The sequence below is a fragment of the Tympanuchus pallidicinctus genome, unplaced genomic scaffold (genome assembly GCF_026119805.1).
Source record: "Tympanuchus pallidicinctus isolate F22 unplaced genomic scaffold, pur_lepc_1.0 scaffold1, whole genome shotgun sequence".
NCBI lineage: Eukaryota > Metazoa > Chordata > Aves > Galliformes > Phasianidae > Tympanuchus > Tympanuchus pallidicinctus.
Genome location: NW_026294618.1, coordinates 65,698,810 through 65,712,125, shown reverse-complemented (window position 1 = coordinate 65,712,125; position 13,316 = coordinate 65,698,810). Strand labels below are relative to the sequence as shown.

Genomic DNA, 13,316 nt, shown 5'->3' with positions numbered 1-13,316 from the left:
CACAGAGATCAGGCAAATAGCTCCTGTGTTTCAGTAGTATTCACTAATCACTGGGATCAAGACACAACCCCTTCTACTTGCTCTCCTGCTGATGTTATGACTTTGGCTAAGAGCTTTTACAGAAGGCTTCAATCCTTCTTCAGAATATGCTTACTCTTGGTGATGATGCTCTCCCTTTCTCCACAGATACTTAAAACACCAGCGTCTGCATCACTACCAGGAGAATTTTTCTTTCAGTCATATTGCTCTGCAACAGATTGCTTTGGGAATCCAAAAGAAGAGAAATGTCTCATGTGAGTCTAGGGCTTAAAATCTGTAGGGGGCACAAATTCAGACATACCAAGCATGTTTTACACACCAAAAAGCCTCTTGCTCACTACACAGACTCTTCAAAAGCTCACTGAGATTTCTCATTCTGGCTGTCAAAAACATCAGGTATCTGCCTTCCGAGACTTGGATCTTTCCATGGCATTTGTAATTTAGGTTCTAGTCACTTATTGTTTTCTTTATCTTATTACTCAAACACGTGAGCATGTTTCAGCTATTTTAAATAAATAAAACATTTAATTAATTTCTCAGTAATATATAAACTTTTAATAAAAAAAATAAATCTCAGTGCTGAAGTTACCTATATACAAGAAGTAGGAATGAATAATTAATGGAAGAATATGCCCATACTGAACCAATGTACTCCTCCATTTCTATCACTCTGAACGCATGCCTGACAATCCCCTACCCATGGCCCACAGACTCTAATAATAATATGTATTTGCCATGCTTCGATTTTCTGATTAACAACAATTCGATTCATACTGTGTTTTCACAGTTAGACATAACATTCCAGAGAATTCAGAAAACAAAATCAAAATAGTTTTTTGATATATGAAATTACAAGAAAAACACAGAATTGTAGTGCCTGGAAGGGATCTCTAGAGATCATCAAGTCCAACACCCCTGCAAAGCAGGCCCTCTAGGTAGGTGTCCAGACAGGTCTTGAATATCTCCAGAGAAGGAGAATCCACAACCTCCCTGGGCAGCCTATTCCAGTATTCCATCACCCTTACTGTGAAGATCTTTCACATATTGGTGCTGAACTTTCTAAGCTCCAGTTTATGGCCTGTTCCCCTTGTCTTGGCACCACAGGCCACTGAAAAGACATTGGCCATTTCTCTGACTCCTACACTTAAGAGTAGGACATTATAAACATGAATAAGATTCCTTCTCAGTCTCCTTTTCACAAAGCTGAACAGATCCAAGTTAACCAGCCTTTCCTTGTAGAAGAGATGCTCCAGTCATAGGGGAGATGCTCCACACTTCACTAAAATACATTACTGAGAAGAAATCAATAAACATTTTGTGGATTGTTGACTAAAAATATTATGATAAAGACTTCTAGTATGGGTGCTAAAAATTTGAAATGAAATACATATATTATCAGTCATCAAGACAACATAACTATTATGAAGACATTCATTTTTAGAGACAAGCATGTTTGAGATGCACAGTAAGATAGCAAAAGAGATCAAAATTAGAATGAGTTAATTCACAAAAAGTACTGTGTGTATAAAACAATGGCAGGATGATTTGGCAGCAGTAGAGGGAAGAAGAAAAAGTGGAAATGTCACAGCACAATGAAAAAGAGAAGCAATATTTATAAAATTCCATGCTTCCATGAATAATCAACATTTAGTGTATACTCTAAAAGAGTACACTAAATTAGTAACTCTGTATAAAGTAACATTTGACACTGTTTAAGATACAGGTGATCAACAGGCTGAATAAGATACCATCCTTGTACACCAAAGGCTTCAGATCCCAGAAAAGAAGACTTACACAGTTCACAGACTCCCTAGCTAATCCAGTAAACATCTGCAGTAGGAATCACAGTCAGCTGTAGCAAATGGCTGCCTACAGGGAGAGTCAACAAACCTTACTTTTATTTATCAAAGAATGCCTCAGAAGGCAATGGCAACTGAGTAGTACTGTTGCTGACTGTGAAACTGTAGCCTCAGTGTTGGGAAACAGATGGGAAGTTGGAAAAAATTGCTTGAAGTGGGACAGGATTGACAGTTTCTCAAACTAACATTGTATTTCAAGCTCAGGTAATATCAAACTAATTTATGAGTTTCAGTGACTGAAGAGCAATGCAAGAGATAAACATCTGTCAGGCTGAACCTAAGACTGAATTTTATATTTGTTTCATTAAATACTTTTTCATGATCTAAATTTTTTTTCTATTTTGCTTATAAGTTTGCTTAATACTTTGCGATGAATACAAATCAAATGAATTTACTGTAAAAAAATTTTCTGAAGCATCTATATTTAGAACATATCTAAAGTCAATGGGACTTACATGCTTTTCTGCAAGTCTGCTAGGTACTAGTATAAGAAGACTGTAAGGATGGATGTTTGGGATAACAGCAGTTGTCCATCTAGTCCAGAAGATAAAATCAATTAACTAGTCAAAATGAGATGACTAGATAATATGAATCACAGAATTGTACTGAGATCATCAAGTCCAACCCCTGAATACAGGATGAGCATATTCATTTAATGCTGACTAGATCTGATTAACACTGTTTTTTTCCATGTTCTGTTGCCTTTAAGCCTATCTAGTGTGAGAATGGTGTTTGAATTTGGGAAAGATCTCCTTCCAGAAGAGACACTGATCTAGCAAAGTGGCAATGACAAGAACATGGCCCCTTCCAATTACCTTATTTCTGGACAAATTTCCACAGTGACAGGCTTACTAGATCTCAACGCACACAAATCCTAGAAAATGCAACACATTTCCTTTAAGTTAATACAAAAAAGTACTAAGAAGAGCACTCCTTCACTCCATCTTCCACCCATATAAACAAGCAGTGAAGAAAATAGCTTGAATCACCTCTAAAGCTTACTCGGAACTGGGAGCGAAGACTTGTACCTCAGTTGTCTATTAAGCATACAGGAGATAGAAATGAGATAGAAAGAATAATACAATTTCTTTAAAGAGCTTGTGAAAGATGAAAGAAATGTAAGCTTTCTAAGGGAAATGAAAATAGCAGAAGAATTTTCCTTAGTCACCAGTAGGCAGATATTCAGCAAGTGGGATATTTTCATGTGATATGCCTTGCAAATACTATCCATTGCCTTGCTGGTAATACTGAACTTTCAAATATCTTATTCCTGTGAAAGTAATGATTTAATAAAATGTATCAATTTCTAATTATTAATTTTCCCTTATTTTTGGATTTCAGTTCATGAATGCCAAATATGAAGACTTAGTGTAGTCTGATATGCATACAAATATATAGAGAATGGATGTCATGCAGATGTGTTGAAAATACATTTTATTTTGAACACATCAAAATCAAAGCTCAGGAAAACAATTGAAAAAAAAATGATTTACTGAGCATTGACAGACCTCTTTGTGATAGATATTCAAATTGATCTGTGAAGGGGAAATATTCTAATACATAATGAGCCTTACTGAACATACTTAATCTCAGCATACTAAGTTTATTCATAATCTTTCCTCCCACAACTTCTTTAAAACCATGGTTGACAACTAAATCGCATTGTATTTATGGAATTCTACATGTTGTTGCAAGTTTCTCACTAACTTTAGTAGTCACAGACATTTATGTATTTAGAGAGAACTAGCATCTAAATTTCATTTGATTCTTCAAGCCAGTTTTTGGATGTGCATTTTTCAATCCAAGATACTACAAGAGTGAGTTTAGGATAGTATACTCAGTGGTAATGCAACCCGGAAGCAGTCTTGCAGATAACTATAAAAATGCCACGAATTTCAAGAAAAAATTGTCAGTACTGAGAGGAATTATATTCTTTCAACTTATAGGGCTGTATGTAAACAACATAAATATGAAGTCAATACTTTGGTAAATAATTGTACAGATAGTATGTATAGTATGTACAGAAAAACACCCAAAGGAGTAATTTGGAGAAAGCAAGATACAGCATATTGATTTTACTTGGTGATTACAGCGTAAATGCATTCACATTACATAGTATTCATGGGGCTCTCAGTATCACAGTTTTTAAAGACTGAGACCGGCAAGAGAGTGATTGATTGAGACAAAGAAGCATTCTCAACTGTAGATGCAAAATAGTTCAAAATTTCTCCAAATAAAACCTGCTAAGTGACAAATAGTAACTTCAAACTTCACTACTATGCTAAACATCATACGACTTGAATGTTTTATATGAGGAGTGAATTTTGACTAAAAAATATGAATTTTTTATATGAGGAGTTATCTTGACCCTCAAATTAAATAGTTTGATTACTCCTTTTATTTTTATTCCTTCCTAAGTCTGCAGGTAGTTGTGAATGTTGCTTGTGAAAAGCCTAGAACTGAACAAAACAAGTGGAATGAATTGAAGTATTTAAGGGAGTGAAAAACCTTTGTAATTTATTAATTTATTCAAGACTTTTACAAAACTTTACAATTTAATTATTGGAAGATTACAGAACTGCTTCAGTGCTTCCGTACTGAGTTAAATAAACTGTACGTGCAAGGAGTAATAAATGAAATTGTTAATTTCAGTGCATCCTTAGGGAATAGTAAAGGGGGAGGGTTTACATTATTTAGAGCTCCAAATGGATTTGAGTTTATATACAGCAATAAATCTTAACTACATTGTTAATTAACCCTGTCTCAAGCCCCTTTTTACCTTAGGGGTTGAAAGACAACACAGTGTCTGTTAGGATAACTCACCATTCATGTTCTTAAAGATGTTTAGGACTGGGAGGATTTGCCGATAATAGGGCACTAAGGCTTCTCCCACCATGTCTGCTGATACCACCAGGTGCTGGAGGACTTTCAGTGTGATGCAGATGACCTGTCGGTTTCGAAGGCTCAGTGCATCTGTGATGTATAAAGAACAACAGTCACAAAGCAGAATTAATTTTTAAAATGTAGAGTGAGGGGGAGGAGTACTTTAATGGGCAAATTTAATTAAATTGTGTTCTGCTGGGGATTGTAAGTGAGCCTTTATTAGCCCAGCTCTGAAAGACCCCAAAGATGGATTGCAGTCCTGATGTTATAAAACACTGCCTTGTCTGATTGTTATTTGTTCCCACAATTTGTGCTGACTCTTCAGTAACCCAAAGAATGCAGCTCATTATTCCCTCATGCTGCCTGTGTAATACTGGCATGGTCCAAACAAATAAAAAATAAATGTTCAATAAGTACCATTTGGGGCCAATGAAACTGTACAACTGCAAGACAACCTGCAAAGGTTGACAACAGATACATTCTAGTGCCACAATTAGCCTGTTTGTATTATTGTACCCATTCATTTCATGATCGTTTTATTCATTCAACTAACAATTCCTACTATTCTAAGAACCAGTACAATGAAGTAAATGTTTGCAGGAAGAAAACACAAAAAAAACTTGTAGGCTTTTTATGTGAAGACAAACATTACCAAAAAAAAAAAAAAAAAAAAAAAAAAAAGAAAAATTTTGTATTGCCTTGTTTTTTTCTCTTAGCTTTCAGTGTAGTGATTCTAATCTTATGATACTAAGACATTTCCTACATATGTTTTCTTTCTCTTCACTTTTGAGTTTACTAAAAACAAGTATCTCTCTGGTAATGAAAAATGCCTTCTGCTTGAGAAATATGCATACACATACACATATATACATATATATGCAAAATCCCTCAAGTTATAAGACCTTGTCTGAAAACATGCAGTTGGCTATATAAGTCGAATTTGCTGTACTATTACACATAGGTCTAATTTCTTAGTTTTCTGCTCACTTACATAGACATCTTCGTCACTGTACTGGGAAAAGCTAAACTATAAAAGATAAGCTCATATTCAACAATACATGTTTTATAAACAAACAAAAAATATATAAATAAATATAATATAAATATATATTATATATATAAATATATATATAAATGTGTGATTCAATGCAGTGTAAGTATAAACAATTGGAAAAAAATACGGGAAAGAATGCAATCAAAACTCTACGAGCATTAACTTACTAGCAACTTATTCAAGAACTGCCTGCTGACAATCAAGCTATGGCATTCAGTACTTCTGGCAGTTAAGTGTTGTCAGCGTACAAGAATGTTGTTCCATAGGGAATGAGGTAGTATCCTCACTCAAGAACAGCATCACTTTTTTCATCTCTTAAAGTAAATATAGTGTGCCACACTCTCTCCTGCTCCTTACACCTGTTGAGTGTTAAAAAATCAGAGCTAGAGCTCTGAAGCAAGGGCAAAGCAGGCTGGTTGTAAAAATTTGTTAAAAAAACTCTTGAAAATCAGCTAGTAAATAATCTATTTTCCTTACTCTTTCCATGCTTATGAAGAGCATGCTAAAGCTACTGTTAAGCAACCAAGTTAGGGAGCCCAAGGTATAAATGATTCTAAGATAAAGAAGTGCCATTAAATGAAATTACAGATTGGCTTCCATAATTTCTTATTTGCTGGTTCCTAGTGGACTCATCAGGCTACACGTAATGCCATGATGTTCCTGGGCGTATTCACAAGTGGACAAAAAGTCCATCAATTCAGTTTGCTTCCAGGTAACAGGAACAGGCATTGTACATTTTCTTAACAAAGTGATTGAAAGAGGAAGCATATCATTTGCAGCGTATGTTTATTCATAACTTAACTGTCATACCCAGAAATGCTAGCTAAATGAACTGATAGGGAAATAATCAGTAACACATATACTTTTCAGCACAATAATTATTGTAAAACTTAACCAATGGCAGAAATCACAAATTCTTAATTCTTAAGCAATAAACTGCACCTAATTCCAAGAATGGTTTTTCCTGACTGTAGAAGCTGGCCCAGAGGTTAAGGGCTCTTATTTTTAGGCACATAGAGAGTATCATGTACACAGAAACGGTTACCCAAGCACTTCAAGAAAAAGCTCTTTATCTGCAGGTGTTGGCTTCCAAAAGTTTTCACAGTTTCCCATGTTCAGACTTGTGTCCTATGTGAAGATAACCCTCATTTGGTGGAAGCTGGCATTATGCCAGTAAAATTCCTTAATAAAGTCAAAAATATGATTTATATCTCCTGACTAAGGAGTCCCAGCTCTTACAGCAAACCAAATGCATACTGAATTCAGAAGTCTTCACAGAACCTATTGTGAAAGTTTCCTTAACTTAGAGTTGTACTACAGGTATACCTACAAGAACTTTAAAAAGTAATATTGGCACTTTTTTCACCTTCATTCCAGAACATTTGTTGGATACTTGTTCCACCTCCCTCAACACAAGGTTCTCCCATCCATCATGTAACATGCAAAACAAATATGAAGAAACAGAATTTGGGTCAAGAATTTGAGTGCCAAAATAGAGGATACAGTAGAATCAAACAGACTGCGGAATTTGAGCCTGAAACCCTTCAGATTGCGTAAGTCTGCAGTGTGTGTGTTAGGAAAACACTTGTAAATATCAAAAGTAAGATCAAATTGACTGCAGAACTGTTATTATTATTAAATATTTGGACCATGCCAAGCATAACAGTCAACCAGCTCCTGGCTTTATTATATTAGGCACTGTATAAACATTTAATTAGAGAATGTCCCTGCCCCTACATCACTTCCAAACATATGCTTATTTTTAAAAATCTAGTAATTATTTTCTGTGTGGTGCCATCACTGCAGACCATTCTCCCACATGAGTGAAATGAATAAAATCCTAATGTAGTCTAAGAAATAAATACAATTCAACAGTTTGAGTAATGTCAATGATATCTGAAGGTTACCAGAAAGGAATGGAAGTACTAATATCCCTGAAGAAGAATTTAGCAAATCATTTTAAAACTATTAGTTAAGGAGAGCTACCTATCACTCAAGAAGGAAAAAATAAATTGTCTCTTTGGCTCAGTAGTTTCAGTGTTTTCTCCTTTAATGGTATGTCAGTTTGACTATTTTACTTGTGATGAGGCTGCACACTTTTGCAGTAGACCCTCTGTGTGATTAACTGGTTAATGCAAGTATACAATAAAGTATGTACTTTATGAATATTTCAATTTATACTTACACTTATTTTTTTTTTAACAAATATTCTCTGAAATTCTCCATTACATTTGATTCAATAAAAGTCAGTTTTAAAATGTTAACAAGTTGAATATCTGATGCAAGATCTCAGAATCTAAGTCATCTCTGTATTTCTGCCACTTAAAGCCATATGTAAAAAGTTTATCTGAAATGGCACATTTTTGTGAGGGAGGTTTTCCACAACAATGTTTATTAAAGCTTGTTCACAATATGGTGATAGACAATACCAATTTATTGATAGCTTCAGTGATTTATTCTTTACTAAATTTTATTGGAAATCAGCAAATTCAGAATTTTGTTTTGTTTGAGTGGAGATTTTTCTAAAGATATATGCCACTTATTATACATTTAGACGGAAGCAATTCATATATGCAGCAATGATTGCTCTTAAAAACTCAAGTCTTTTCCTTGAGTAACACTTGTAACATCTCAGAGAAGACCTAGAAGCTTCATAAGCTGATATTTTTTGCCAAATCAGACTCCAAAATTTAATTTATTGTCTAAATACTAAAATCTGTATTTTGATAGTTCTATTTAAAGTTATGTTGATAATTTATTTCTGTTTAATTGGAACTGACCTTTGATTATATTCAACTACCTTTCCAAGTACAGTGCTATGAAGCTATTTAGAAATTTTTCATTTTTTCTTTAGGTCTAAAACTAAACACTATAATCAGTTCAGTGTGCATTCTCATCTTTCCCTCTGCTGGTAAACAAAAATACCTGTGATGGAAAATTACTTCACTGAAGCCAAACAAGACACATAGAATAGGTCTTGTGCAACTGTGAGGTTGGCTAATGAGGCTGTGGGTGTCTTCCTGGAAGCATTCAAAGCCAGGCTGGATGGGGCTTAGAGCATCCTGGTCTAGTGGGAGGTGTCCCTGACTATAGCCAGGGGGGTTGGAAGTAGGTGATCTTAAAAGTCTCTTCCAACCCAAACCATTCTATGATTCTATGATCCATCACTAAATCACTGATATTTGTAAGAAACATGATCTAGCAGAAGGGAAGAGTCAGTGGTTTCATAGAAATTTCATTCTGCTTGTAACTGTAGTGCTTTACTAGACGGGCAGCTGCAAAGCTTGAATTCTATTAACATTCGTAGGCCCTGTTTAATTAAATAATATAAAGAAAACATTAAGAATAGAGTTTCATAAACCACATCAGTGGATAAGCCAGTTTACAGAAATCCCTCCATCCTTAGTATTCTGTCCCTCATGCTGTCTCAAACTACTAAACAGCATTGAGTATCCTCTCAATGAACACAACTTCATCACCAGTGAATCATTTTAGAAAGGATTTCAGGAACAATGTACGGAACCAAAGATTAGTAATGCTGGCATCTGCAGAAATTAATAGAAAGTATTCTGAATGTACTGTAAATCCTTGAAGAACAATGTGGATAAAAAAAGACAAGTAATACAGTTTTCTGAGACTTTCAAATGTATTTGACAAAGTCTCTCACTGATGACTCTTGAAACACTCGACTGCTATGGTTAGGAAGAGAGCAATAATAAATGGCTACTGGGATGAGGATTGATAGAAAAGACAAGAGTAAAGAGAAGGAAAAAGAAATAAAATATCTATATTATTTGAAACCACCTGAAGTTTCACAGAACCACAGAAACACCAAGGTTGGAAAAGACCTACAATATCATCCAGTCCAACCATCCAACTATCACTAATAGTTCACACTAAACCATGTCTCTCAACACAAAATCCAAACATTCCTGTGATCAGTTTTGAGCTGCAGAATCTAACATAAATCTTCTAATTGCAATTATTTGTACTGGTTAACAGGTACTACTGGAAAGAAGCATCCAATATTTAAGAATCAAGACAAATCTTCCAAAAAAGCTGGAGAGCATTTCTATCTTTAAAAGCATTTTAAATTTATAAAAGTTTTCTACATTTACTTTCCAGCCATGTTCTTAACAACTAGAACTGGTTCTCAAGACCAATAGTCAGTCAACAGCAAGAAAGCAATCAAACCACAAAAGGTTCTATAGATGACAGAAAGGAACAGAGATGATAAAAAATGAGGAGTACAGCCCAGAAAACTCTGTTTATTGCATAAAAATATTTTAGTATTCTATGAAATAAGGAAGTATTTAATGATTACAAATATCTCAAGTACAGTGAAGATATCACAGGACAACAGAATTGCAGGGGTTGAAAGTGATCTCAGGAGAATATTGAGTCCAGCCCCACTGCTAAAGTGTATACCCTACAGTTGGTCACACAGGTAGGCATCTAGATGGGTCTTGAATATCTCCACAGAAGGAGACTCCTCAACTTCTCCAGGCAAGCTGTTTCAGTGTTCCATCACTCTTATTGTAAAGAAGCTCTTCCAAATAAATCTGCTTAAAATAACTGCTATTGACAGGTTCAGCTCTACTCATCTAAATATAACACCAGCCCTCATTTGATATTAAATGTGATTAATTACATTGTTGTCCAAGACATCAACCCACATTTTACAACTGGATGTTGAATATAAGAAAACAAAAATAAGTTTAATTTAGAAACATATTAGATGTTAGAAAGGACTCTGTAGGTCATGTTGAGGGAATACTGTTCTGTACATTTCTCTGGCCCACAAAAATATGTATTTCTTAATGTTCATAGAAAAAAAAAAAAACAAAAAAAAGAAAAGCTTCCGTGTTCCTTAGGTCAGAGATTGCTCTTTTTCAATTTAGTCAGAAGTGTTTGTCAGTCAGGTCTGCTATCTGTAGAAATGATACTTCCATCTAATTTACATTTAATGTGCAAACATGAGCTTTATTTGGCTTTTAGGCCTAGATTCAGATTCCCTATGTGTCCTTTTTAAGATTCACAACTCATAAAACAAAACATTCTGGCAACTGGGCAATCCAAGCTGCTTAAGTATTTACTTTCACATTATCTTCATTAGCAAAGCTATAACAACATGTTTCTACTGATCATCTCTACTTACTTATTCCAACTTCTGCACTATCGCCTATTATTCTTTCACTTTTGACAGTGCTGCTACAAACTAGGCCATTGATATCATCTGAGTTTACAAGTAACTTCCCTCTGAAAATTTTTTTTTATTATTTTAGGTGTGGTGGGTTTTTTTTCTTCATTTGTTTGGATCTTTTTGAATACATCAGGAAGTGAGATTCACAAACAATTGCATTAACAAAAATCGACTGAAATGAGCTGGAGTGAAGGAGATGAAACATGTCTTGGAAGTGCTTACAATCATGCTGTTAGCAAAAAAAAAAAAAAAAAAAAAAAAAAGTAAATGCTTACACTTAATGAAGAGCAATAGGTGCCTTTGAAAGGAAAGCAGGTGCTTGCTTCCATACACTGTGTGTGATGCCCCTGATGTTGCTCATAGTAACACCAGATAAAAGGGTAATAACATCCTGCCTCCTCAGTGTGTGTTTTTGCCCGTGTATCTCATGTCAAATCCGGTGAATTTTGCAGGATTCTCAAAGTTTCAAAAAACCTAACAACAGCAAGTATAAGGAATTATGGCTTTTCCAATCTCATTATGGCAAACATAATATTAAACATAAGTTGCCTCAAAAAAAGAAAAGTATGAAAAGGGATTTTACACTCACATAATGACCACGAAGAATTTAGAACAGGAGCATTCAATTAGCAACCAAACAGTATAACATCCCTCTCTCACCTCCTCTCTGCCTTTTCCTGGCTATTCTTAGCTGCCTATAGATAAGATCAGGCCACATGTCAGTTTTAAAATAAATCAATGCATTACTGAAAGACATGGGGTACAGACAGACCCTTTTGTGCCCTAAAAATAAAGGAATGCTCCAGTTTCTTATAGGCAGCTCTGCTTGCTACCCCAGAGATGTATATCTGGGTTCTATTCTGTGTCCTGTCAGAGATACAGTTTGTGATTAGCAGAATTAGCCTCCTTCCTGCCCTGTCTATAGTATGACAATAACAGTATGGAGCTTCCTGGCAAGGGAGAAGATATTCTTCTCTGCATTATACATCAGAATTTTTGTAGTACCTACAGTACTCCTCTATGAGCAGTACATCTCCAATTATGGATCTCAGTTTTAGTTTAAATAAAACAGTGGGTTAGCCTATGCTATGTGTGAAATGGAATTAAAAGTCTTAACACCTTGAGATATTTGCATTTTCTGATTCTGCATTTTTAAATTTTTAGTTGAATTTATTACAGGCTTGACATTCCAGGTAATTTGTTTTTCCTATTCTTACATCATTCAGTGACAATACTTGTGGACAATTTTATCACAGTTTGCCACTGCAAAATAAAATATCATTTGAATTCTTATTTTGAGAAACCAGAATATATTTCAAATACTTTTTGAAAAATCAGCATCTCCAATCTGAATTTTTTTCTTCCTCACAATTTCTCAAAACCAAACATCTGTCAAGGTGGCAAATAAAAATAAGGAATTATTTCAGTTTTTTTTCAAGAAGGACACTGTATTGGTTAATTTCAGCTATCTCCCTTTTCTTAGTCATTGCTTGTTTGCATAACTGGATGAAAATTTGTAGAGGTGATTAGGACTAAGAGTAAACCACACATTTATTAAGTAATTTCATTTTCATCTCTAAGATACAATATTCAAAAAGTGTGAACTTTAAACAAATGATTAGTCACGGGTAGGTTGACAGATTTCTCCTTAAATCTTTTAATTATACAAAAAAATTCTAATTTAATTTAAAAAGTTTTTTTGAGAGCAGCCTTTTGCTAATATTTCCCTTCAACACAAACGCAGGAGTGAAATCTGCTTTTAAAAGCACTTCATTTGGAGAGCTATTTTTCTGTTTTTCTTTTATCCCTTTCCTCTCCATCATATATATATATTGCCTAACGATCAATTGATTTGCTCTTAGTTGCAGTAGAAATATAGTGGTGGTCTAAAAGAAGACTGGTTAATCAGATATAACACACCCAGAGGAACACTTTAGAGACAGTAATCTACATAAAACATAGCTGAGCTTATTGGGGATGGAGCTTAGTCACAGAAATATACAGCTCTGACTACACTGTTATATTACACGTGCACAGAGAATTTCAAAAACTCTTAGAGGTATACACTTCCAGGTTCCTTGAAATGGTGTGTGTCTTTTTAGCATACTATTACTGGTTTAGTCAGGAAGAAGTATTTGTCATATTTAGATGCTATTTGGTCTCTTCACACTTCACAAATAATACAGAAGCTTTGAAAAAAAGACACAAAAGCAACAAAAAAAAAAACACCAGCGAACCACTGTACAGTAAAATAAAACAGAGCCAACAAATAAATTTA

The 13,316-nt window shown here is 34.7% G+C and overlaps 1 protein-coding gene across 3 annotated transcripts in view; it reads right to left on the bottom strand.

Moving 5' to 3' along the window:
• PACRG (parkin coregulated) overlaps positions 1–13,316 on the bottom strand; it is a 192,210-nt gene that overhangs the window by 78,538 nt on the left and 100,356 nt on the right. For all 3 annotated transcript variants that reach the window (XM_052683864.1, XM_052683874.1, XM_052683852.1), the window contains exon 5: positions 4,722–4,871. In XM_052683864.1, the coding sequence (XP_052539824.1) occupies positions 4,722–4,871 (150 nt within the window). The remainder of the gene's footprint in view (positions 1–4,721; positions 4,872–13,316) is intronic.